General features: G+C 38.6%; 1 protein-coding gene across 2 annotated transcripts in view; it reads left to right on the plus strand.

Moving 5' to 3' along the window:
• Positions 1–26257, plus strand: part of LOC115621969 (ankyrin repeat domain-containing protein 50) — a 40094-nt gene that overhangs the window by 8017 nt on the left and 5820 nt on the right. For both annotated transcript variants that reach the window (XM_030515816.1, XM_030515819.1), the window contains exons 2-3: positions 10669–10819; positions 22439–26206. In XM_030515816.1, coding sequence (XP_030371676.1) covers positions 22520–26206 — 3687 coding nt within the window. In that variant the 5' untranslated portion in view covers positions 10669–10819; positions 22439–22519. The remainder of the gene's footprint in view (positions 1–10668; positions 10820–22438; positions 26207–26257) is intronic.

Raw genomic sequence — 26257 nt, forward strand, 5'->3', positions numbered from 1 at the left:
CATTTTCGAGATACATAAACGTCAAAGCCATTTTTGGAAAATGTGCGGCATTTTCGCAATGTGAAGGACCTTGAAGGTTCTTTTAAATTGCGCATCGTAATTTACATTACACTCACTTTTTCATTTAGTGGTGACCTAAATTTTTGGTGCCACTAAGGCTTCCGACGATGTGGGCACAATTCACGAGCTCTTTGAGAGCGCCATGACTGGGGGGACTGTTGTGGGACGGAAGAGTAATTAACTTGCGAAGGTGGGAGGGAAAGCAAAGGTCAGGGATATGCAAGTGGCAGGAGCTAAAAATATGTAGGCACTTATCTGGCAGCTGCAGTAAAATGACTAAAAAGAGGCAGACATTTATACAAGAAATACACCTGCAAGTAAAATAATATTTAAAGTTATGTTTGTTGTAAACCGAGTCAGTGAGGTGGCAGTACTTCTCATCCATTTAGACTAAGCTCATGTGGGGTCAACTTACATCTAAAGAGAACAATCGACTTTCAATTCTTTGAATCAAGCTTTGTCGTCGATTCAAACAACATGAAGACTTATTTGTTAGTTCCCAAACTAAAGAGATAGCAGAACTTAAGCCTTTAATATGAGGTATCCAATGGTGATCACATGTAAAAGATAGCTTGAAGCACCCCCTAAAGTTGTGATTCACATGACAAGCCGAGAATCCAAATATCTAAGAGATTACGAAACGGAATCGAATCTTATATAAAGCGATTGCAAAAATCTAATATCGATCAACTATTTTAGCAATATACTTGTATTTACTTTATAGATTCGAAATTTTTATAACTACATATCTGTCAAAATGGCTTTAGTATATTTTTATTTTCATTCCCAAGTGCCTACCCTTCTTTAAATGTGGAACAGCTCTTGAGTTTTCTCAAGTGTACCATCTAGCAGCGGCATTACTTCACTTAAACAACTCTCAAACAAATCGTGTAAACTTGCTACTTGTCCTGCCTAGCGCAGCTCAGCGCAGCCCAGCCCAGCCCTGCCCATTAGATCAACATTCATTAATTTCACATTGCAATATCTGGTCGCACATATATAAAAGTTGTCCAGGCACGGCCAGTCAGACATTTATCATCGATGCCACCGTTTGCCGCACTCCAATGAGCATCGGCCTCTTTAAATGCCATCCGAGACATTTACGCAATGGAAAGTCTTTATGTGGGTGGCTGCCATGTATGTATAGTATCTCTTAGCTTTTCATTTGTGGGAGTATCTGAGGTCTGAGTGCGGTGCTGCACATAGTTCAGTTTTATTATGTTGCTCTCGATTTCTATAGCCCGCCGCCCGTTCGCCTGGGTATTTGATTAATGAACGCCAAGTGACAGAGAGGCGTTGTTTAATTTACAGCTGCAGTTTATATAACATTTAGCTTGATAACAAAAATAGAAAAGGAATGGAAGAGAAATAGCGAGAGAGCACATACATTTTGCCTTGCCATGTTGACAATAGACTTTGCTTGTTTATTTATTTATTTACTCTTTTTTATTTAATGTTAGCTGCAATGAAAGCCGAGCAGCAACAATTTTACTATTTTCGCTGACTCATTGTGAAAACCCCTGACGGTAAGCACGCGCATTATTAAAAACTTAACTATTCTGCCAAGTACTCAAGTTATTAGCACTGACAATTGCGCAAACGTTGCACCCCCACGCACACACACACACACCCACACACACACATACGCAATCGCACACACATGGCTTTTCATTTCTTTCTTGCCATGTAGTGCATTGCATCCTGTCAACCCCCTAAAGCATTTCCGCACAATTTCATTGTGTGCCAAGTGTTGCGAGTGTTGCCTTACTTACACTGCAAGAAACGATAGTTCAAAACATTTTTGCCTAACAAAACTATTTATCAGTCAACCATAACTATTTATATTATAACTCTACTATTTGTATATAAATTTGAAAGAGATTTCAAATCACATGTAAAATGGAAATTCTCCCGTGGTCGGACACCAATGACCTTAGAGAAATTTTCCGGACACGGAGATGTCGAAAAAATACATGCAACTAAATATATTTTTGTCAAATTAGTCGATTTCTAATATAACAACATCGTGTATAACTATTTATATTATAACTCTACTATTTGTATATAAATTTGAAAGAGATTTCAAATCACATGTAAAATGGAAATTCTCCCGTGGTCGGACACCAATGACCTTAGAGAAATTTTCCGGACACGGAGATGTCGAAAAAATACATGCAACTAAATATATTTTTGTCAAATTAGTCGATTTCTAATATAACAACATCGTGTATAAAATCTGCAATACTCATTCTACTCAGAATTAATGATTTTAAATTTGTAAATCAAATGAGCTGCATTTTATTTCTTCCATATTGAATTTTTAGTTATACGTGTTTTTTATCTTTTTGAGAGATGGAATGATAGTTCTTGTATATTTTCCAATATTTTGTTTTACTCTCGGATTTAATTTTTAATTTTTTAATTTTTTTTTTTGTCTTATAACTTTGTGTTATGAGTTAAATAAAGCTTAGTGAAGAAATTAATTTATAAAAAACTGTATTCATTTAAGATCTAGCAGCTAATTTGTTTTGTTTAGTGTATATGCAACATCAGCAAAGGCTCTTGCACTTCCTGCCTCTCTCCAATGTTTAGTGGCACTTATTGTATTAGCTGTCTAGTTAGGGAAGTCGTGCCGGAGAGCAGGAGGAGTGAGAAGTGTGGAGTATGGAGCATGGGGCCTCATTTCGGGGTTGCTGTCAACGGCATGTTGCCGTTTACCGATTGGCATTGTAATGGCTTTTCATTGGACTACAGCAGGCGGACAAGTGGAAACTTTTACATACTCGTTAGCTCGCTTAGCATTTGGCACTTCGGACTCAACTGACCCACATACGCCATTATGCGGCTGCCATTTTAATTGCTTTGTTTTATTGCTGCGATGAAGTTGTAGCCTTTCAGTTTATACATACAGCAGTTGGCCAACTGTTTTAATTGTTCACCAACTGTGTAGGTCTGCCATCCACTCCACCACCATTGAACGTCCTGCGGCCTGGCCGGCGTTGAAAAGCCAATGAAATTTTACACGCTACTAAGCGGCTTTTGGTTTTTTTGTTAAACGCAACTTAGTGCAATCCTTCCCCTTTTTAGCCAGACTCTGGCCTGCTTTAAAAAGTTGAAAACTTCAGCTAAAATATATTTGCACATTTAATTTTTGTGTGCGTTTCCACTTCGAGCGGTTTCCCCAATAGAAACAGTGGCAAACGCTTAGCACATTTCGCACTATGCTAATTGTAAAATAAACACACAATTCAAATTGTTATTTATTTACGAGTATGTATATGGTTACTCATCATCTTTGGAAAATGTAAGGCAAATCATTAGCTGCACACATTTTTTTTTTATTTTGCTATGGCCCCATATGGAGCAAATGTCTATAATCTGTTTTGATATAAATAAAAAGAAATACTATAAAAACAGCGCAATAATTACAACCGCACAATTATGGCAATAAATAAATGTTAAAATGTGAGATTTGTGCTTGTTGGTGCAGCCTAACAGTTAATTAGTGTAGAGGCGTGCGCCAAGCTCCAGACCAAAAAAAAAATCGCAGCTACGTCATCGCTAATGCCAAAAAGCGACATCGAACAAACCAACCCAACGAACGAGCCATAGTAAAAAAGCTAAATGAAGCGTAAACAAGCTTTACGAGTCCAATATTATATGAATGAATTGCTCTGTGCACCAAAAGACACCCATCCGCTCCCCTCTCCAACAGCACCCAACAACTTTTTGCCGGCTCTATAGATATGTGTATACTACTTATATACATACATACATACCCGTATTAACCGAGGCGTATGCCCAGCTGTGTTTCTGCTACGAATGGTGCATACATACGAGTATAATATATCTTTGTTGCTGTTATTGGCGAGCGTGTGCGCGACACTTTGCTTAATTGCTTGTGGCAAGCACAGCAATTGGCACACAAACTCGCAAACCATCAGTTTGGATAAGCGGCATATTAGACAGCCTATTTAGTTATGCATCGGATGAATATGGATGGGCAGTGGCATCGATGGCCGGTGCATTATGAACGTGACAATTGAGTGAAGCCATTAGACAGCAAAGATGAGTAAGCACCGCTGGATGGATGAATAATAAAAAAAAAAAGGAAAGGAAATCGTGGACAAACATTTTTAGATCCACCTCTAAACAGCCTTTATTATGAGGAACGAAACAAAATGGTTTCACAAAACTTACATAATTCATGAAAAACGGAAAATGTGCCAATACATATTCAATAAAGGCACACAAACTTGAAAACCGGAACATGGTCAATAAATTTAAAACAAGTTAAACAATTTTCTACTTTGATATGGATATATTATAGTATTTGTATTGAATGTTTATTACACATTACTATTGGGAGATCATCAAAATTTCCAAGAATTTCTTGTACTTGAATAGCGAACATATAAGTGCTTGATATTTACGCAAATCCAAAAGTACTTTTTGGAATTGGGTAACAAATTTGTTAGCTATCTATCTCTGTTTTTTTTTATAGGATACAATTCCCCCTACAAGTTGATGTCGTTCTTAGACACCCCATAAAGTTTTTGATGTTTGTCTACCCAAAAAGCAAATAGATAAAATTCTATATATAAGCATGTTAGCCGCCATTATCCACTCAACACGGCCACACGAAATCATTTATAAGGTAAACCTAAGCCTTGATAAGCCTTTAAAACAAAGCTTACTCGAATGTATATATCTATTTTAGAACAATTGCCTCAATCTATTAAATATAATTATGTCTTCTTACTCATTATATGCTCTCATCCTATCATATACTTCCGTTCTCCGATCAACAACTAATCAATAATTCATATCTGCAACAGCGACAATGTCTATTTTAATTTAACATTTTGCAATATTCAGTAATTATGTAAAAAATTATCACAATATTTTGGTGTTAACCTGCGCAGATGTTATAAAGACAACAGTGCAATTAAATTCAACGAACCAACCACAGTCGTTGGCCCCTTTTGGTCAGAAAACCAAAATGGAAATTACAGCGCCAACGCCGCCATTAAATTTGACAGTTCGTTGATTGTGTTGTGCTTTGTGGTGTGTAGTGTGTAGTGCAACATGCAGCTGTCTGTCAGTCTGTCTGTCTGGCTCTCCATCCGTCAGTCTGTCCTCCTGTCCATCTTGTCTGTGTGGAGCGCTGCATGCGTTAATACTGTTTGCCAACGCATTTACTATATGTACTCGTATATCTGGAGGAGGGGAATAAAAAGAGTCGTTCACATTACGCATACGCCGGGTGGGGCACGTGTTAAAGTGTGTGCGTATCTTTTGGCCAACTATTTGAGGCCTGAGCCACCAATTGTGTGCGGGTAAATAATTGAATAGGCACATTGCCGGCTGGCAAGAGCCAACTGCAGTCCGTGTAAGTCAGTCAGACAATTAATTCTCTCTTGCTTGCTGTTGTCCATTTGAACGCAAATCTTATCTAGTTGACATAGTTAAGTCAACAGTTGCGGCTGTGGCAAGCGGAAATTTACTTGTAATTATTTACAATATTTCATATAAAACAAGTTCATTTGCAAGTCGCAACGACCACGCAGCTGAACACACACACACACAGATACGTACACACAGCATGCGCTTCAGAAATTTCATTTGCCATTTGAAAGCCATCGCAAACTTGTTTTAGTCTAATCATTTTCATTACTGTTATCGCCCACATTGAATGACTGCAATCGCATGAATGAGTTTCAAGTGATGTCTGAAAATTGCCTTAAACTGACCGAAATGCCGTTTGGCCATGAAACGAGCTGAAAAGGTTGAGCAAACTTTTGGCAAAAATGCGATGAACAACTACCTTTAATTTCGAGCTAACATATGACAGATATTTTAAAAATAGGTCTGCACTCAATGAAAAAGCACATGTACAGCATTGTCGCCGATAATAAATGGAATAGGCATTGTTACTTTGTAAGTATTGTTGGGCTGATAAGGCTCACTCAATGAGTTCATTGGCTGCAAAATGTTTTAACCGCGACATAGCAAAATCACATTGCTTATATGCTTATAGTTGTATATTTTACAATCGCAATAAATATGTACAATTCTGTTGTTTAATATCTACAACAATGGTTATTGTGTCTGCTTGAAATTTTTATGGGGGACTCAAGGGACTTAAGGGATTGTTGGACAGCTAGCTACTGGCAGGAGTGATCTTGCATTCATTTTTAATCAACTTAACACAAAACCAATTGGCATCAAATTATCACGACTTTTCTAAGTGAATAAAAAAAGGGCTTAAGATGCAGAAAATAACACAATTATCTATAAGGTTTGCAGGAAATAAATATGTTGATAAAGTAATTAAATGTTAGCTCATATTTTCAGTAGATTGATTGTCTGCAGCAGACAATTCGACACTATTCTGCAAACAATAATCGAGTCTGCGATAAATTGATTGCAGGCTAATTAAAAGAAAAATGGTAATGGAGTTTTTTTCAATTTCCATGCTTTGGAGTTCATATAAGGGCGCTGCTCCAAGACACTGCACAGCTAAATTTTGCATCACTTTCTTGTTAGTTTTAATCTACTTTTGATGTTTTTGGCAAAGGCTACGCATAGAGTTAGGCAGTCGAAAAACTTTTCTGCGTCTCTCACCATAAGTTGGTTTAACTTCCATTCCGTCATTCCAGTCCTTGGAACTCCATTTCGCCAAATAAATAATCATTTAAATATCTAGTTTATCTATTCACAAATTATCAGTCGCAATATTGCTCAGTATTGCCTTTAAATTTCAGTTAACCTGAGTCATTTAACACACTCCCACTCTCAATATATTTTTTTATTGTAAGCAAAAAGACAATGCGCTGCACTATTCTCTAGATACTCGTGTAGAGAGAAACACTCGCTCTATACAATCCACAAATTAATTCGGTCGAATAATTGCAATTGCATTTTACGTTGCCACTGCAATAAAAAAACAGTCAAATGCACTTAATTGTAGACTAATTGACTTTATTTATATATTTTCAAACAAGCATTTTGCGGAGGAAAAATGAGGTTTTTGCACAGCCGCAGTCATTCAGTCATTTGTTGAATGTTTCAATTAAATTACATAGATGAAAAACTTTTGCGGCAAGCAAATTGAAAATTTGCATTTGACATATAAAAAAGAAATGCAAGCAGAGGCAAAAATAAAGCAAGCTGTAAAGAGAGGAGGGAGGACATGCATGTGCATGTGGCTTGTGAAGCCAAATGCCTGCCTGTCTGCCTGCCGGCCTGGCTTTCTGTCGCTGCGGTCACAAGCCGCAAAAAGCATTTAACCCACATTCAGAGCACGGCAGCAACTTCATTCGTATTATGCAAAGTGGCAAGTTGGCTTGGCTAAGCCGGCTGCTCTCTTGGCTTAAGCTCTTGAGCATATTTGTGTTTTTGTGTGCGTCTGTCTCTGTTTATGTGTAGATTGGGCGCCGCGGAACCGCACATGTGGAATACTGAAAGACTCGTTGGACAGGGTGCTGCCTAAACTGCATTTTAATTTCATGTACACACTCACATTAATTAGCCAAAGCCATGAGCAAACATTGTGTCAATCACTCAGCTCGATTAGCATCACAAAAAAAGAACAATTCTATAGTTGCAGAGAAACTTAGTCTGAGAATTGATGAACTTCTCTCTTTCCATAGGTACCGCTCTTGCTTCGATTTATATGCAACAAATATTTTTCCATACCCCTAAGCTAAGTTTCTTAAATAATGAGAATTCCTTTTAAAGAGATTATAATCGAAATGGTTGATACGTATAATGAATGAAAGGTTCCACTAAAACCCAAAGACTGGAATTGGGATTTAAAAGTCGTGAACTGCTTAACCGTATAACAACTCATCGGTGTCCACAACGCCAACCAGCAATGTGCAGGGGTAATCCATTGATGCCACCAGTGTGTGGCGTCGTTGGTCTGAGTTGCCGCGTCCCATGGCGGTCATTTGCTGGCTGCCGCGACATTCGTTTGAAATGTGGCAACTTTTTTGCTTTGTTTGTCATGAAGCCCTAGAATATACAAACAATAGAGAAATAGCTGGTCATTTTATAAATTATGAAGGCTGACGCAATAACGAGTACAAAAAATGCGTTCCCAAATACGGTACATATAGTATTCCACCAAACCCAAATCAAATCAACTTGACATTTATAGTTTCAAGAATACGTGTATACGACTATATAATAAAAGCATTAATCATCTACGAGTATTACGCAAAATCTATATCAACAAGTCTTTTAAGACTTCATATAGAACTCAAAAAATAAAGTGAAGACTCAATAATAACAACAACAAAGTAACATACGACATTAAAATGATGGTGACATAACAAGTGCTATGACGTTCGAATGAACGCAGGCGAATCCTTTAAATTAACTGCAGTGCTTGGTTTTGGATAAACTAAAACTAAGCTGAGCTACACAGGCTTGGTAAGATCCGCAAGCTTCAACCGTGAAACAGATAAGCTAGTTCTGATATCCTATCAACCCTCTTGGACAACTTGAGAGAGAGCAAAGCCATTTGCATCCCATATCCTCATTGTGCGTCATTAGCGATGGCACATTATGCCGTAATGACCTCTGTTATCATCATTGCATTCTGAGTGCCTAGAATGTTGCCTGCCTACTCCTTCGGAAGCAGGTTCTGAAACGGAAGGCTTATGACCGATTCTGACTGACAATTACAGAATATCGGCTGAATGACAGAAGCTCAGTTTTATCGACCCGTAATTCAACATTCGTCCATTGTACAGCTAGCGCTTCCATCTTGTAAGCGAAAATTGCTCGCTGTCGTGTGAAATACATATATATAGGCATGGACTTGCCACCATGACCATGCCCTCATGGCGACGTCGGCTTATGACAGCGTCGCCATCACTGACACAATTTAAAATGCAATTTTCCATGCTGCGCTTTCATATGAAAAGCCAGAAGAAACAGGCACAGACACACAGCACGTGCGTTGGCCACATAAATTGGCGGCAAAATATATGCAACGATTAATGAAATAGAATAAATATTCAACGCCATGATGTGTATATAATATATGTTGTGCATATATAGTATTTGTGTTGTTATTGTTAATTTTGTTACTGTTGCGGCATGCAACAGATAATTTGCCAAGTGACTGACTTTTGACGACGTCGCTGACATCATTTGTGCGGGCGGTCGGTCGAGCATTTCCCTATATTTGCATGTTTATAGCTTTGCTCACTAATTTATGTAGCTTTTTTATTTATTCTCTTCTGTCCGTTCAAGGTTAAACTATGTAGGTTTCCCGCCAAGTTGCCTCAACAGTAGCTCTGTCTGGTGTTCAGTTGAAAGTAATGACGTCGCCTTAATAATAAAAATAGAATACCCTTTGGGCTCTGGCTTTAATTAATTGAAGAAATAATCAAATATTCGTAATGTAACTTTTCGCTTTTTCTTAGATAAAATAGAATTATTAAAAAAAGCATAGAAAATACAAGTCTCCATTAAATACATTATTGAAAAGTGGTTTGGGAAAATTATACCTCCACGTGGGGAAATCACTGTTCTTTGGAGATTTTTCCCGGCATAAAACCAAAACAAATTCATCGAAGAAAAGGTAAAGCCACCATTTCTTACGGGGCTGCTAAGGAGCACAGCTGCTTTGAGCCATCCATTTGGAGTTTTAAAAATAATAATAACTTCTCTACACTTTTGCCAACAGTGAGGTTCAATAACATATTCCAAAGCTTAGTCTGCCTTCCATCTATACGTATACAAGTACATGCATGCTAGTAATCTAATCAATGCCAAAAACTTCAATCGAGTTAATTCGATTGGTTTGTTCACTGTCTGTTTGGTTCACTGACTACATTTTGTTGTTCGCAAAAAGTTCCGCATCGCTTACCCAGGATACATCCATTGCCTCGGCTGATTCAATTTACGTTTTCGAAAAAGGACTGAAAGGCTTTTTGACTCCCTGTCTGTTTCAAGTTAACATGCTATCAAAAGAATACATGGGATACATACAAACATCAACCTCTCTTGTCATTCAAGTTTAAGCTTAACGTTAATATAAGCAATGAAAATCATTTTGAAAGCATTTCTAAAACCACGTCTACGAATCAGCACTACTACCAATTCATACTACTACAAATTACAAGATAAAATTCCATTATTTTACAAAGACTTAATCATTTTTATTTTAACAACACTCAAAATAAAATTTTATTGATATTTTTAAAATCTTTAAAAAAAACCAGCTCAGTCCCAAAAAACTACCATAGTGAAAAAAACATCAAGCATTTCAATACTTTACTACTACTATATACTTGTAGTTTAATAGTTTTCTAAGAACGGTACGAAGATTAAGACATAACTGTTTTTATGCCCTCAACTAGCTTTTTAGCCGTCGCTGCCGAATATTTCCACCTAATAGGTATATCCTTAATACCTATAAGCTCGCTTGCTAATCTAATCAAAATAATATATATTTGTATGGTAGTGCTTACCTATAGATGATAAAATAAGCCTTAATTGTTACTCACTTTTTTCACACTTTTTTCTTGCTTCGTTCAGCAAGGCTTTTAAGTAATTTGCTGTAAATTACATGTTTTCTTTATTTTGCAGATATTTTTTGGAAATCGAAACATTTTCACCAAATACATACAAGTACGTGCATGTGGAGCTCCAAAATGAAATTGTAACACAATGCTTGAATTGCTTTCTCAGCGAAACATTCGAAATTGAATTGAAACAGTCCTGTTAATTAACACAATAGGTAAGATATGAATATTTCATATTATTATTGTTTGTTCCCTTCTCCATAAGCGTGAATTTCTGTGTAGCATCGCAGCGTGAATTCGGGTGTTGATTTTCCTTAACAGCCAACAAACACAATAGACACACCTGATAGATGATGCCTGATGCAACAGCCGGAACAATGCGGCATTAGCGTCATTCATCACGACTTGCCACTTAGGCGATGAGTTATGGCACTTGTTGTTGATCAGCTGCTGCAGCCGCTTAGTTTTGGTTAGCATGTGGGTGCGATAAACTGTAAACTGCTCGTCGTTCTTCGACATTGATTACATACTTCATTAGTGTAATCTGCCATAGCCTGTGGCGCATGAGCGATCTATGTGGGTCAATGGGCGTTGCTGTCGTTACTGGCGCTGTGGCTTCTACTGCCAAGATGCTATTGACTTTTTTTTTTTCGTGTCCAGTTTGTTGCACGTCGAGCGCCTGACAAATTAATGCGCCACCACTTCCACTCCAATTTGTGTTCATGGCCCCAACCAGCAACGTTGTTTGTTCTCATCTTTTTCTACTTATTTTTCTTATTCTACCAATTTCGACTGTACTCTTTGTGCCACCACATGGCCAGAGGCAAGGCAAAGTGAAAAAACGCGCTCCTTGCCGAATTGCGCATTTTTTCTCTTCTAAAAATGGACGCTGCTTTGTTTCCGGCCATGGCGTAAATGTACGAAAAAATCGCGCGCCAACTAATTGAAATGTCATTCTGGCCGTCTAATTTATTAACAATGCAATTAGCTGGCTGATTTGCTCGTTTAGCTGGAGTGGGCGTATAAATTACAAAATTTGATTACAAATAAAGTAATTAAGTGCAAACAATTCCAACTTCAAAGCGTAGCAGCTGGCCAACTGATTTATTTATAGCAATTTGAAAGCACAATTTACACATTATAGTAGTATACGTGATTACTGCAAGCACAGAATTGTAAAACATATAATCGAATAATTTGTGCCTGTCGGGCATTGATTCGCATACATATTTAACACTGGTGGACCCCAGGGAGTGTACCTGGTGCTAGTCTGACTAAATCTAATGAAAGATTTAAGCAATTTTGACTAAAATTGCTGTTAACAATGGACTTTTGTTTGTCGAAAACTAATAAACGAATAATATGTACTGGTTTATTGCAATTGGAAAATGTGGAAATGTATTTACATACTTATTTTGCATTTTTATAGTTATTAAAAGACTAAAAAAACTTAAAGCGAGATTAAAGACAAAAAATGTGATATTAATTTATACTAAGCGAAGCTATAATCATGTTAATACATGTGATGATGCTGTTGGCATTTCTACACCACTATAAGAGAAATTGTCTTAATTTGTTCAAAAATACGTCAATTTTTAGGATCTATGCTTATGACCACAAAATATCTGATCAATCGAGCGCATATCATGACAAAGTGTAGTCAAGACCGAAAGAACCACACCAAAGACTGCACCAAAGTTGCTCGAAAATCAAAGTAATGCTGCATTATGAATTCCTTCCGTCAGGCCCAACTACTTATCAACAAGGAATATTATTTAGATGTTATGTGTCGTTTGCGTGAAGCTATTCTCAAAAGGCCATATTTGTGGAAAAGCAAACTTCATTTGCACCACGATGATGCGCAATCTTACATTGCTTCGTTATAAATAAATCAAGATGAATAAATAATGATTTGCACAGTAGTAGGGAGTGGGGGTTATTATTTTTTAATTTTTCTTTTTTCTTTTGTTCCTATAAATCTGTAAGCTTCTAACTCTTTGTTTCATTTATTGACTCTTCAAATTTATTTTTACAAGAAATACTATTTTGAAAGTCATATTTTCTTCCTCAGCTTTGTTCGAAAGTTGCTTAAAATACATACTTATTACCGATTACGCTCATAATTTAAGTTGTGATTTCAAAACGTAGGTCGGCTTCAATTCCTTCTATAGGAAAAGTTACTTTCAATAAACGATTCTTCTCCATTATTACCATAAAGTAATCAAAAGCTATCTTATCTATCTGATGAATTTTTGAAATTTTAGCAATTTTAAGCAAACAGATATGTATTTCGATAATGCATATCGGGACTTTCATATTTTAGGTGTGTCAGGTATGAGAGCGGAGTAACGTTTGAGTCGTTGAAGAGAGCAGACGTGTTTGCCAACAAGCGCAGAGCATTGCAGTTATTCTTTATTTAAGTTCACATATATTTAGTTTGATTAATCCTAATAACTGTGTATGTTATAAAGGGAAGATATGCATACAATTAAAGAACATTTTAACATTCTAACATTTCAAACTCAATACGAAATCTCAACTTCTTCTTCCATGTGACTTAATAGTTCAACTAATCGCGCTTTTAAGCTTCATTTGCCGTAAAGTACGTAAAGCCACCATTTCAATTTGCAGTATATTAAGAAAAACAAACTGAATATATTTACGTATCTCATATGTGTGTGTGTGAGTGTAAAGTTGCACGCCCTTGCACACACATACATTCACTTAATGTCAAGTTGAACTTTGAAGTGCACGGTGCGCACTTTGTGGCTTCAATTTCCGAGGCAACTCACAGCAAATCAATTGAAGCGTCGGATGCGCTACGTGCGCTGAAAGCGCTTCAATTAAGCGGCAATAAGCTGGCCGAACAGCACACATACACACTCACACATACACCAAACACTTGTGACACTTGCAAGCAGCCGGCCCCGCCCATTTGCAATGGATGTGATGTGGCACTTTTTTCCATTTTACCGAGGCACGTGTCAGCGTCATCGCCGTAACAGTTAAATCAATGCCCTAAACGTACGCCATTTTGTGGCTGCAACATGGCTCCCCATATAAATACGTACATACAAGCATGTATGTGTTTGTTTGTTTGTGTTCATGCATATATGTATGTATAGTATATATAGTATGTATATGTATATACATATATATGTCTGCAATCAGTCCCAACATTAATTAAACCACGAGCTTAGTTTGTCAGACAGCGAACGAGAAGCTAGCAAGGACATCATCCACAAGAACAACATGGACGAAATGTGCGGTTGCATTTAGGTTTCAACGTTGGTCGAAATGAATGAAACAACAGGATAGAAAATGATAGAAGCATGTCTGTTGGTCATGCTCTGCTGCGTCTTTTTGCGTTGCCTTAGAATTAATTCAATTTCGTGCAGAGTCCTTCGAACAAAAGTGTTTAGCAATGCTCTTTTATCAAGCAACGACAGCTTCTAGCCAAGTCATTGCCGGGCAGTTAGTCCCACAGCCTTCTTATTCAATTTAATTAAAGGGGAATGTACATTTCTGAGTAAAATACTTGTAATGTACACTTGTAAGGCTTGCATTTAGTCAAAGTGTGAGTAACTTTAAAGAGCCCATCTCCTAATTTGGGGAAAGACCCCAAAGTTGAGTTTATTATGCAGAGAAAGAGGCACATGCACACACAGTAAGGACGGCACTACGTTCCTTCACACACATTCATCAATAAAAATGTAAAGAAGAAGCTGTCGAAAGGCTGGCAGCTGACAGGACATGAACATCATCCTGGGAGTGTGGGTATTTATTAATTTGATTAAATGTAACTGAACAAACAGACAGAACACGACAACAACAGCAGCAACATAACCCACATATACAAAACATACATCCATAACACGTTTCTACGTATGTGCATGTGTAAGGCTTTCACATGATGACATTTACATAAGGCAACGCACACACACACACACAAATACACACCCACCCACACACAGAGTTATTGAAAAGCAAACAAGAATATAACAACAGTGGCAGCGAGAGCCAAAAGGATGTGCTAAAGTTTTCAGTGCGTGAGCGTGGGCGGTGGAAGGGAAATGCGTTATGGCGTTGTTTGTTAAAAGAAAATAACGAAGAATAATAGCAGTCCCGGCTCTCGAACAGTATATGTCCTTAACACTCTTATTAAAATTGCTCCAATTGATACAAATCTACCCGCTCCACTGAAAGATACTCAAGAGTCACAAATTTTGACTACGCCTCTTCTTAACTGAGCCGTTGACGCTCTAGTTGGCTTAATCTCCTTTGCATGCGAAATTTTTTCTTTTGCTTGGGCAGTGAAATTAGAAATTTAATTAGGAATTTCACTTCGAGCCCAATTTAGTTTAATAAAGACGACGAAGTCCATGCATTGGTTACAATTGCGTATAATAACATTTGCAATTAAGTTATTTTGATTTATATTTGTTTCTTTGATAAATAATAAAAGAGTTGTGAAGCAGTTTGACTTTATCTAATCAGAATAGCCGAGCTACCTATTCAGCACTAGGAGTTGCTTATGATTAGCTTTTTTTATACACTGCCCCCGAATGATGTACTAAAAAGTCGAAATATGAAGAGAGGGCGTGGCAGACCCAATGCTATCGGTACATATAACAAAACAAGACGAATCTCATCGAACTCGACCCTATATATTATATGGAGCTTCTAGTGTAATCATAGGTACAAAAAAGTGTATTTTAGTTGATTGGTTGTAGCGGGAAAAAAGCATATTCTACTCGTTTCTTTTAACGACATCAGCAAATAATAATATTACTAAGCTTTATAGCAAAAGATATTTTATTCATTTACTTTCCTTTCTCAAAAAATGTCAATTTTCTAGTCTAATGCCACATGGCAGCAACTATCTGCTTTGGGACCCACTTTTGTAATACTATTTTATACAAAACATTCCAAGGAGACAAGAAAAAATGAACATACAAGCCGGTAAAACTCTGAACGTCAGTTAAAAAATTCGAGAAATCAACTCGGAAACATTAACAATTACCTTTTCAATGTTCACAGCGCCTGGGTATAAATAGTTTTTACTCTGATTTTGTCTCCCAAGTGAACAAAAAGTGTTCTTAAATTGAAAAATTTTTCTGCCTTTATATGCATATTAAAAAGTTCAAACAAACTGACTTTTGTTGCAAACTATCTCTGCAAAGTTTCAGTATGCAAGGGTATTTACGAAAAGAAAAAGAACAAAAACATTTTCAATATGCATGAGACACCAAAGAGGACACAGAACAACAGCCTGCCATAAGCTACAAGATGACAACGTGCGTGCTGACATTTTTTGTTTTTTGACGCAGACAATCATGGTGCGAGCTTTTTACGTAGATAATGAATGCATGAGAGCGATACACTCACCCATATAAATATATATACACACACACACACTAAAACTGACATACCTTTCATCTTGCAGTTGAACTAATTTCGAAACATGCTCCGTTTTCGCGACATGAACTACATGGCTTGAAAAAATTGCACATATGTATAAATATATCATAACCTTAGATATAAGTATCATATCATTATGTTGAGCTTTTAACGCAAGGACACGCCCAGGACTTGCCAATGTCTGCGTGTGTGTGGCTGTATGTTTGGGTGGATACTCCAATCGTTTCTGTATTTTGGCGGCAGTTGCCATTTTCAAGCTTCAGGCGCTTGCTTGTCAACCTTAACGTTGGCAACTTTTGAGCAAGCGTTACAAAATGCATGGAAAATTACAGCAGGAAGCAAGTGAACACCAACAACATCCACACACACACACGTACACATTTACACCCAACTGTATGTCGAGCAATGTTGCCGTGAGGCAAGCAATGTTCTATAATGCACAATCCTGACTGCCTGTGCATTATTATAACGATGGGTGCTGATGATGATGGCAATGGTGTCAACTTTAATGGTCGCATTTATATTTTTTCACATGGCAGGACTCGATTTTTATTCTGCCCTGAGAGATTAAAGTTTAATTAAGCATACGTTGCCATGCCCTTTGGCAACAATGGACAATCAAAAATGTGCACCTTAATTCGAGCAGCCCTGTGGCATTGCAGGACGCCGAGAAGGCAAAGAGAACAAGCCGGGCAGCTGCTCACATCCTGTTTATGCATTAAACCCGAGCGCACAGGAATCAACAAATGCCGTTGTTGTTGCTTTTTTTTTTTTGGTGCTGCTGTAGTTGTCTGTATTGCCCGCATGGCCGCGATATTTTCACATCCGTTGCAGTCAGAGCCGCAACAAAAGCTGAATAGAAACCACAGCATCACCACAAATGGCCCGCTTGGGCACGTACCAACTGAGTCTCATTTGTAACAACGCCGCCTCCATTATGCCCCATGCCACTCATTGCTGCATGCCCAAAAGTTCTTTAGAGATTCTTTCAGCTCGGCGTTTCTATTACAAAATTAAGCGTATATAGAAAACAATGTTAGTTTTGATTTCATCTTTGGTTTATCGTTCCGTTGCAGCTTCTCTGCTTCTGTAGACAGCTTATAGTACGAGTACACTTCAAAAATTAAAAAAAAGTTGAAGTACTTCTATTCTTTGGAAAGTTGTTCAACTTTGCATGTGTAAATCTTAACTATTTACCAGAACTATATTCCATTAGACGAAGTTATCAAGGCGACGATCTCATCTAGAACTCACAAGGTGGTGAAATAAGAGAATATCGACGCAGTTGCAAACTCTGTTACGCGTATAATACCTTATTTTTAAGTGATATTTCTCAATGAGTTGAAGTAGAATGAAGTATAATTCTTCCAATATTTTCAGGCAGATCCCGACTTAGGTGTGCAGCATCAGAGCTGATGCTGGAATAGCTTGAAAATCGAGATGTTTTTATGCTCACGTGCCTGTAAAGTTGCGTTTCTGCTGTTTGCATTTCATGTTACTCACATTTTCCACTCAGTTTTGCCCATTCAACGAATTTTTTACACGAGTTTTACCTTTCAATTTGTTGCCCCAAGCAGTAAACAAATTTATTTGTATTCGATTTTGTCTCTGTCTGTGTGTTTGTACGAGTATATATACTTATATATAAATGTATCTGTGTATGTGTGTGTGTGTACACAACAACTGTATTTGCTTTTACAATTGTCGCTGCTGTTGCAATCACAATAAAGAATAAATAAAATACAAAACAACGCACTGGACATGCACTCTTTTTCAGGCTAGTACAACGCGGCGTATGCGCGATGCCATTTTGTTTGCCATACTCACAAACACTTATAAATGGTGGCATGCGTGTGTATGAAATTTGAAATGCATGGAATATATTTAAGTTGAAATGTTGCAGCCTGCATAATTTTCCGAGCGCAAATTTTTAGCAACAAGAGCAACAAACCCAAAACACAACTCATTATTCAAACATGAGCGCATCATAAGCACCAACCGCTTGTTATTGTAGTTGTTGCAAGCAAACAAATTTATAAAAGCGTAAAGACTGAAACAAAAATATGTAAATATTGTACAAATTAATGGCGCACTTCCGGTCGCAGGCAACCACACATCCTTTAAATAAAATGTGCATTAAACTCGACGCCGCTCCTTAAGCTTCGGCTTCAGCGATAGGTAGCAACATTTCAATTACGCCCACCAGGCGTGGCTGCCTTCACTCACAGCTAGTCGGGCAGTCCATGCCGCCAGACAGGCATTCAGTCAGGCAAAATTCTGCTTGTCGGGCATTTGCATTTAGGCTGCAATTGAAATATTCCCACGCTACATTGGCTCAAGTTCAGGCAGCTGTCACTCGCACACACACACACACACACACACACAGTTCCACAGACTCCACACATGCTGCTACTTGCCACATGCCCCATGTGGCCCATGTGGCTGTCAGTCCTGAGTTTGGGGCAATTGTGCGCAATTATTTTTACATACATTCTTTACATTTTCAACGCAGCACAATGAATCGAAAAATATGTATACATTAAGAGATTTGCGCAATTATTAAAAATGTGTGTTGTATTATTTATTTTGCCTTTTTATTTGTTTACATTTCCGGCAAGATTTTTACAATGTGTGCTTTTAAAGATATTTTTGATTAATATGTTTACAAAGTGTTTTGCCTTATTTAAGTTATAAAACGCATATACATAAGAGCAAGTATTAAAATTATTGCTCACATATTGCATTTTCTGTTGCGTACTCAGTACTGCGACCGATGCTAATTAGTTAAGATGTTTGACTAATTAAAAACAAAGCCATTGAATTTCAATTCGACTCATATTTGTTAATGCATATAATTCGTTAAGAAATGCAATTGGTGAAACTTTTGATAGAGAGCATTGCATATCAAACTTAGGAAAACTTGCACGCTCACGAAAGTTAAGAAAACTTATTTTTTCGCCCAAGAATTTCCAATTAGCATGCTTTCGCTTACTTCTTCCTCATCTCAGGTGCTTTGTGCACCAGGAAGTTGTTGCTGTGGCTGTCGTTTCACATGGCAGGTGGGCAAGCAGGCACACACTTTTAATTGCAAACACAAAGTTTAACTTAAAACAAAATTAGTTAAGGCACTTAACTAAACAAAGTATAACTGCATTTATATTTTTACTTGATTGCCGGCCACTTACTATGCAAAATATTTGAAAGACATGAAGTAAACGATATATGCTACTCATATCTAATTAAAGTTTATAAGAAGCACTTTTAGCACTTTTTTTTAACTGACGATTAAAACAAGAGCTTATTTCTATTAATAACTTATTATTTTTAGAATGTTTGAAATAAATATTAAAATAATAATACAATCGTATGTAACAGCTATTAGAAGGCGTTGCAGAACCCATTTTATAGGTATATCTATATAAACCGTATAAACCCTCTATCTTAAGCAAATTGCAAATACAATTACAAACATTGTTTTGTATATTTTTTAACATGAGAATGTTATTAATGAAGCCGTGAAGTCTTTACAAGGTATTCAAGACTTGGGTTGACGTGAGCTTTACGTGCTGCTCGTATAGACGAGGTTAAAAGCTGTATTTACATATAAGGGCTTTTTGTTTTAAAATTGTAGTAGGTCCATTAAAATAACATAATCTATAGATTATACATTAACCATCTAATATATTTGATCTATCTCTATATTTCTGAAGGAATCGAATTTATTATCTTTAATATCTTATTAAATATATATTCTATTTCAAAAAAGTTCATTTATAAGAAGAAGATAGTATTCAAAATCTTCTTCAAATTATAAAATGTTAATAGAATGGATATTTAGCAAGCAAGGAAAAAAATGTATACTTCAATACTTGTTCTCCATTTGCCATATTTATTTAAACCAAATAAGTGGTAAACTAACTTCTGAGACTTCTGAAGAGTGCATATTTGCTGATCCCTAACTGTGGAAGTCCATTCAACCATAGCGTTAATTTATTAGCTAAGTTTGTTTTCGGGATGTAACTTAAGCTTTTTTAATCTTTTATACTTGGCTGACATACAAATATTTAGCCTCCATATTAATTAAGAGATGGCGATTCATCAATTTGGCAGTCACACTTTGTCAATCCATTTCAGATTTATCAGTAAAAATTCCAATCAATTTGAAGCCATATAAGAGACAAAGTGCAGAGAATACTCGGACATTTGCAAAATGGGAAACAGCTCTAGTCAAACCACAAAAACGTTGTCTGTGGTCAACATCACGACTAGCCATCCAAATAGAGGACAAAGCAGGTGTGAGGCTGTGGAGACTGCACGTTCAGGCAGGACGGCATGTCACACACATCAATAATTACGTTACACTGGACGAGGGGAAGCACTCATGTCCAGTGGTCGGATGTGGGAGGATCTGCTGGGGACCACCAGAATGACAAACTAGACAACGTTCCATTTCATTTTTTGATTGGGCTTGACGAATGCTCTGCTGAATGGGTGTTGTACTCGTAGTATGTGCTTTTGTGTCTGTATTCTAACTACTGCCATTCACTTAATCAAAAGATTTCACGTCCGACTTACTTACATTATGGTAATTTATCAAATGTAGTTGCGGCTCTTGGCGCTGTTGTTGTTACCGATGCTGCGCAAACAGTTTCCCTTACAACGTCATCAACGAGTGCGCCGCCGTAAATCATTTTGTGTTTTTCTTTGCTCGTTGACGCGTTTTTATTTCTTCCTTTTTTTTGCTTCCCTCTGGTTTTTTATGGCTAGAATTTTGTGGCTGCTCGTGCTGAACGTTGGGCGACAAATATCCGTTCTTGTTGTTATTGCTATTGCTGTTGGTTGTTTTACTTGTTTTTTTTTTCTTTTTTGTATTCGCCTTAACGTCTACCATTTTTCTAGCAGTGCATTGGGAGAGGAACGTGCTGAAACGTCTGAAACTTGCATAACAACTGCACAGAGAAACATCATTAGTTACGTTGCCGTCTCTGCGGTACTTACAAACGTACACACACACACACACACACACACACACACACACACACACACATAGACACACACACCCATACAGACAGAGTAAATTGAAGTTTAAAATAAAACTTTGCAACATAAAAAACGTTATTTACACTGCCTTGCCGTCACCATTTCCCATTTCCACCATTTCCCTTTATGCCTGCCCTCCCTCAGCATTCATTGCACATAAGCTTAGATAAAACCCAGAGAACAAAAGGCCACGCGTAAAGACAAGCGTTGGAAAAAATGATGACAAGTATGTGAATGTGGGTGTTTTCGTTTATAGTTGGAGAGCAGGGGAATGTTGGATGCGTATATACGTGTACATGTGTGTGATGCCAAAGGGTTAAAAAGTGCACAAAATCAGGTCAATTGTTTGCAGGAGACTAAAAAAGAAAGCCACTATAAAAAGCAGAACAAAATGCATGTAAACTTTAAAGACAACGACGAATTCTCATCATTCTCATGGTTGCCTGACAGCAACTGCAAATGAACTTAAAGGCTTTTATGCTGCAGCTTAGCTTCCACAGTCACTTTCGATTAACGCCAATGATTAAAACGACATCGAGTTAAACTGAACGAAAGCGATCGTTTGAAATAGCTTTCGCTCTTAGCGAACTCTCTTATAGGACATTCCTATAAAAGGGCGGTTAACGACCTGGCTCAGACCTTACTTGGACAGAGACATGAAAGAGATTAGGTCGGTTGGTCATTGCAGGCAGATTATGTTATTAATCTTTATATTTCCTTTTCCACATTTTGGAAATGTATAACGATTTAACAAATTTAACACTTTTGATAGATAAAATAAGCTTGAAATCAGGCGATTAAAAATAGTATAAATATCAGTTTTGTATTTATGTTTGTTTGTCATTTATGTACTTCGTTCCTTAAATTTGTATGGTCGCATAATAGTAATAGTTTTGGAACCTTTTCGTTGGTTTTTTTGTTTCATACTAGAAAAGAAAAATAAATTCTTTCTTGGCCGGAATATTTTGTTGCCCTGAAGGTTCTCGAATGACTTTTATTTGTAAATTTGTATATATAAATCATGATGGAATGGGTCGGATCAGCCATGGCAGTCTTTAAATTAAGACGACTATCTTACTACTTATAAGTATACCAAAGATGTGAGTAGGAAATGTTTGAGTTTTTTTCTTACAAGTATTCTACGTCAGCAGTCCTATTTATATAAACTGTTTTCAGTCGACTATAAAATCTTAAGATGTAAGGTCTTATCAATTTTCGAGAATTTAAAATATGTACTGAAATGGGCAAAAGTTAAAATAAAGGGCTTTATTTTAAATACGTATTTTTTGCTATACAGCTATTTTCGTTTTTTGCTTCCTCTTAGACAAAATTTCTCATCTTAAGCCATGTTTCTTTGATCTGTTTCGTTGCAGCTAAACCGTAAGGCAGACAAACAGTCAATTGAGTAGGAGATATCGTGGTACTTAAGAAATTAACAATCGAATTCCACAACAATGTCTAAGCACGCCAATAACGATAATATACGCAACGACATCTACGAGAATCTGCCCTGTCAGGCCATGTACAATGATTCAGTGCGCAAAATGCAGCAGCAGAAATCCGTACAGGCGGCAACAGCTGCGGGGTCGGGGATAACAGGCGCAACGGGCGGAGCACTGTCGCAGCAACTGCTGCTGAACAACATCAGCAATCAGAATGCCAACTCCATAGGCAATGCAACAACCACGTCGTTGACAACCAACAACTGCAACTCGACGGACAACAAGAAACATCCTCAGGGAGCTATTGGCAATATGCCCAAGGAGATGCTGTATGCTACCCCACTGCGTAAATCGGACCGATATAAGAGTGGCGAGCGTAGTCGCTACACTGCGGGAGGTGGCGGCTTGACTAACACTGTGCCTGCCCACGATGCCAAGTTGTCCAATTTGCGCGACTCGAATCGCATGGCGTGTGCCCGCAACGGCAATGCCGTTCAAATCACGGATCTCGACGATGATGACGATGTGGATGGTGCCGCGATAGGCGAAGGCTGTGCCTCGACTAGCGCACTGGTCGGCGGATCTATGTATACCAACCAGCCGACATCGTTGCCTCCGCTGCCATCCAGCGGTACGCCCAATCAGCAGTTAGAGGATCGAAGAATACTGAACTTTCTCAAGGATACATCACAGCTGCACAAAAAGCTGGAAGTAAGTGGCGGACGCGATTGCCCCAATGCCAGCTTTTCGAATCTGGCGCGTGAAGAACACTTTGCGAATCTGGTGCAGCAAAACTTTCCTCTAGAGCTGGCCCAAGCAAATGGAGGGGACAATGGCTTAATTATTGCCAATAGCTCAGCCCCCGAGGAGGATGGTATAGAATGCTTGGGTGCCGTTGGTAAATCCCAGCCAGCTGCAGCAGATACCGATGAAAATTTGGAGGCTATGATGCAGCGAAAGTTGTCGCCAGACAAGGAGGTAAATGGTCTTGTGGTACCTTTGGAGCAACCTTTGCAGGCAAGCAATCGGATTGTAAGTCCGGTTTACATTCATCGCGAGTGGGTGCTAAAAAAAATTGCGCTCTGCCTGGAGCAACGCACAGCTGGAAAAAAGGCAATGCCGGGACTCCTAGGAGCTGCTAAAGGTGAGGCGCTGGGCGCCAGTGGTAGCAGCTATGTCTCGGCACGTGCTAAAGCCGCCGCCATTTCGACGTCCAGCTACAATGGTTGCTTGGTATTGGGATCAAACGGCTCCGGCAAGACCTCTATATGTCAGGCTATTATGAAAGGAAATTCCGGCACAAAAGGCATACTGAATCGAAAACTGCTGGCGTGCTATCTTATAGAATCCCAGAATCCCGAATGTCACAGCCTATCGCTCTTCATACGCAAGGTTGTTCTGCAGTTGCTAAGCCATGCGTCGCTGATTAACAAGGATGAGAGCCAGAAAATCATCGATGAGGGCTTCTCATTTTTGCAGGAAGAGGTGCAGCAACAGGAGTCTAAGCTGGACGAGGCCATGCACAATATAACGCTGGCCGAGAATGCAGAGGATCTGCTAATCGAAGAGCTAAAGCGGGGTGCCAGCGAATTGGATACGAAAGAGCTCGATAATTTTCAAACTAGACGCACATCGACATCCAACAAGCAAAAGTCTAGTCTAACACGACAGCAATCAGAGCCGGCACCAGCAGCAACCGTAGAGGAGTCGGTAGAGAATGTGGATAAGGCTAACAACTATGGAACGCATCCACCCAAGCGCGGGCATAAGGAGCGTGAAGAGCAGGACAAGGATAAGGGTAGTGAGAAGGAGCAGAAACAGGCTCTGGAAAAAGAAACACCCTCACAATCGGCTAAGAGTAGTCCAAGTGGCAAATCCAAATCCAAAATTCCTGTCAAAAGAGGACGCAGCAGCGGTCTATCTTCACCGGCCAAGGTGATCACTGCGACCGCAATTACTTCCAATGGTCAAGCTATACAGCAGGGCGGCGGCGAGGATATTGCCGAAATGGTTAGTGAACAGCTTAAAAGCGAAATAGAAGCGGCGATCAATGAAGATGAAGACAAAGAAGCGTGCGAAGAAAAGCACAAGACGGACGAGGCTACAAGCGAAATGGCAACGAAAGACAATGAAGATCAACCCGAGGCTGATAAAGATTTTGCCGAGAAACAAACATCGAATGAAGAGGAAGCAAAGAAGGAGGCTATAGGTAACAACGAATCACAGGAGGATACCGAACCAAGTTTGGAAAAACCAATTCCTCGGGAGGCACAGGCCCTTAGCTCACCCAAGCACGATGCCTTACCGCCAACGCCTGGCCAGAAACCACGCATCCATACCAATACCCTTCCCCCGCCTTTGCCGAAGACAAAAAGTTGTCGCACTGTCATCGCCGATGGCTATTATGAGCTATTGCTTTCGAACCCTGAGATACTAGAATGCTTAAGTGTTGATAACATTGAGAAAAATCCAGACGAGTGCTTCAAGAAGGCTCTCCTATTTCCATTGCTGGAGCTAACACCACCAAAGACAGCCCTTCTCCTACTGATCGATTCCATAGACGAAAACTACATAAACGAGGGAAACTTAATAACGACATTAAAGGGTGGACGTGGTACAGCCACCAACCACAAGAGTCGCAACGTTGCCGAACTACTCTCCAATCACATTCACCTCTTTCCCAAGTGGCTTTTCCTGGTCTGCACCACCAAGAAGCAAACCAAACAGATTACCAAAATGTTTACTGGCTTTAAAAAGATCACGCTGGATGATCTGCGTAAGTCTCATGTGGTTAAGGATGTGCAGGAGTACATTATAAATCGACTAAACTCAGACTTTAAGGACAGCATCATGCTGACCAAGGAGATCATTGAGTCATTGCATCAACTCTACATTAAATCCAACGGTTGTATTCTTTATTTGGAGAAGGTGCTGAATGGCATCAAAGAGAACTTCTTTAGCTTCCGCGAAATTAAACTAATTCCATGCACCCTTAATGGACTGTACCTTTACATTTGTCAGAAGTCCTTTAACAAGAAGCAGTACATGAAAATACGACCTGTGCTCAATATCCTTCTTGCCTCCTCTGGTTACGTAGACAAGCTGTTCCTCTTCAACTGCTTACGCACCCATAACTACACCATTGACTGTGCAGAGTTCGAAAAACGACTCCAGTTAATGCGCAACATCCTTGCATATGACTCTAACGCTCAGCGTTTGAAGATCTTTCACAATTCCTTCTCCGACTGGCTGGTGGATGTAAAATTTGCCACAAAGAAGTTCATTTGTGATGTCAATGAGGGGCATGTTATGATCTCTATGTACTATTTGCTTGTGGCAGATACACTCTGCGCCAACAGCGTACGGCGTTTTGCCTACCATCTCATAAAATCGGGCGAGTTTTTGAACAGTCGCAATGTGGACCTGGACTTGATACTTATTCTGCTTGAATCGCGCGTTAATCTCAGCGACTGTTTCTACACAAATCACTTGAATTGTTGTGCTTCATGTGAGCACGATTTTAAGTATGACCCCAACTTTCTGGCAAAGACCCGATCGATGGTTGAAAAGTTTTTAACCAATGACTTGAGCGATGAGTTTTCGCAGTTCTTGTACGACTTTTTCAAACCTAGCTTACCTACTGACGCGAAGACACTGAAGCTGCTTATTGAGACGGGCATCAACAATGCTGAGACCCAAGTAAGTGGAATTTACGAATACTAAGCTCACAAACATTTATTAATCGTTGTC

Source organism: Scaptodrosophila lebanonensis, unplaced genomic scaffold (assembly GCF_003285725.1).
Source record: "Scaptodrosophila lebanonensis strain 11010-0011.00,11010-0021.00 unplaced genomic scaffold, SlebRS2 tig00000024-arrow-pilon, whole genome shotgun sequence".
Classification (NCBI taxonomy): Eukaryota; Metazoa; Arthropoda; class Insecta; order Diptera; family Drosophilidae; genus Scaptodrosophila; species Scaptodrosophila lebanonensis.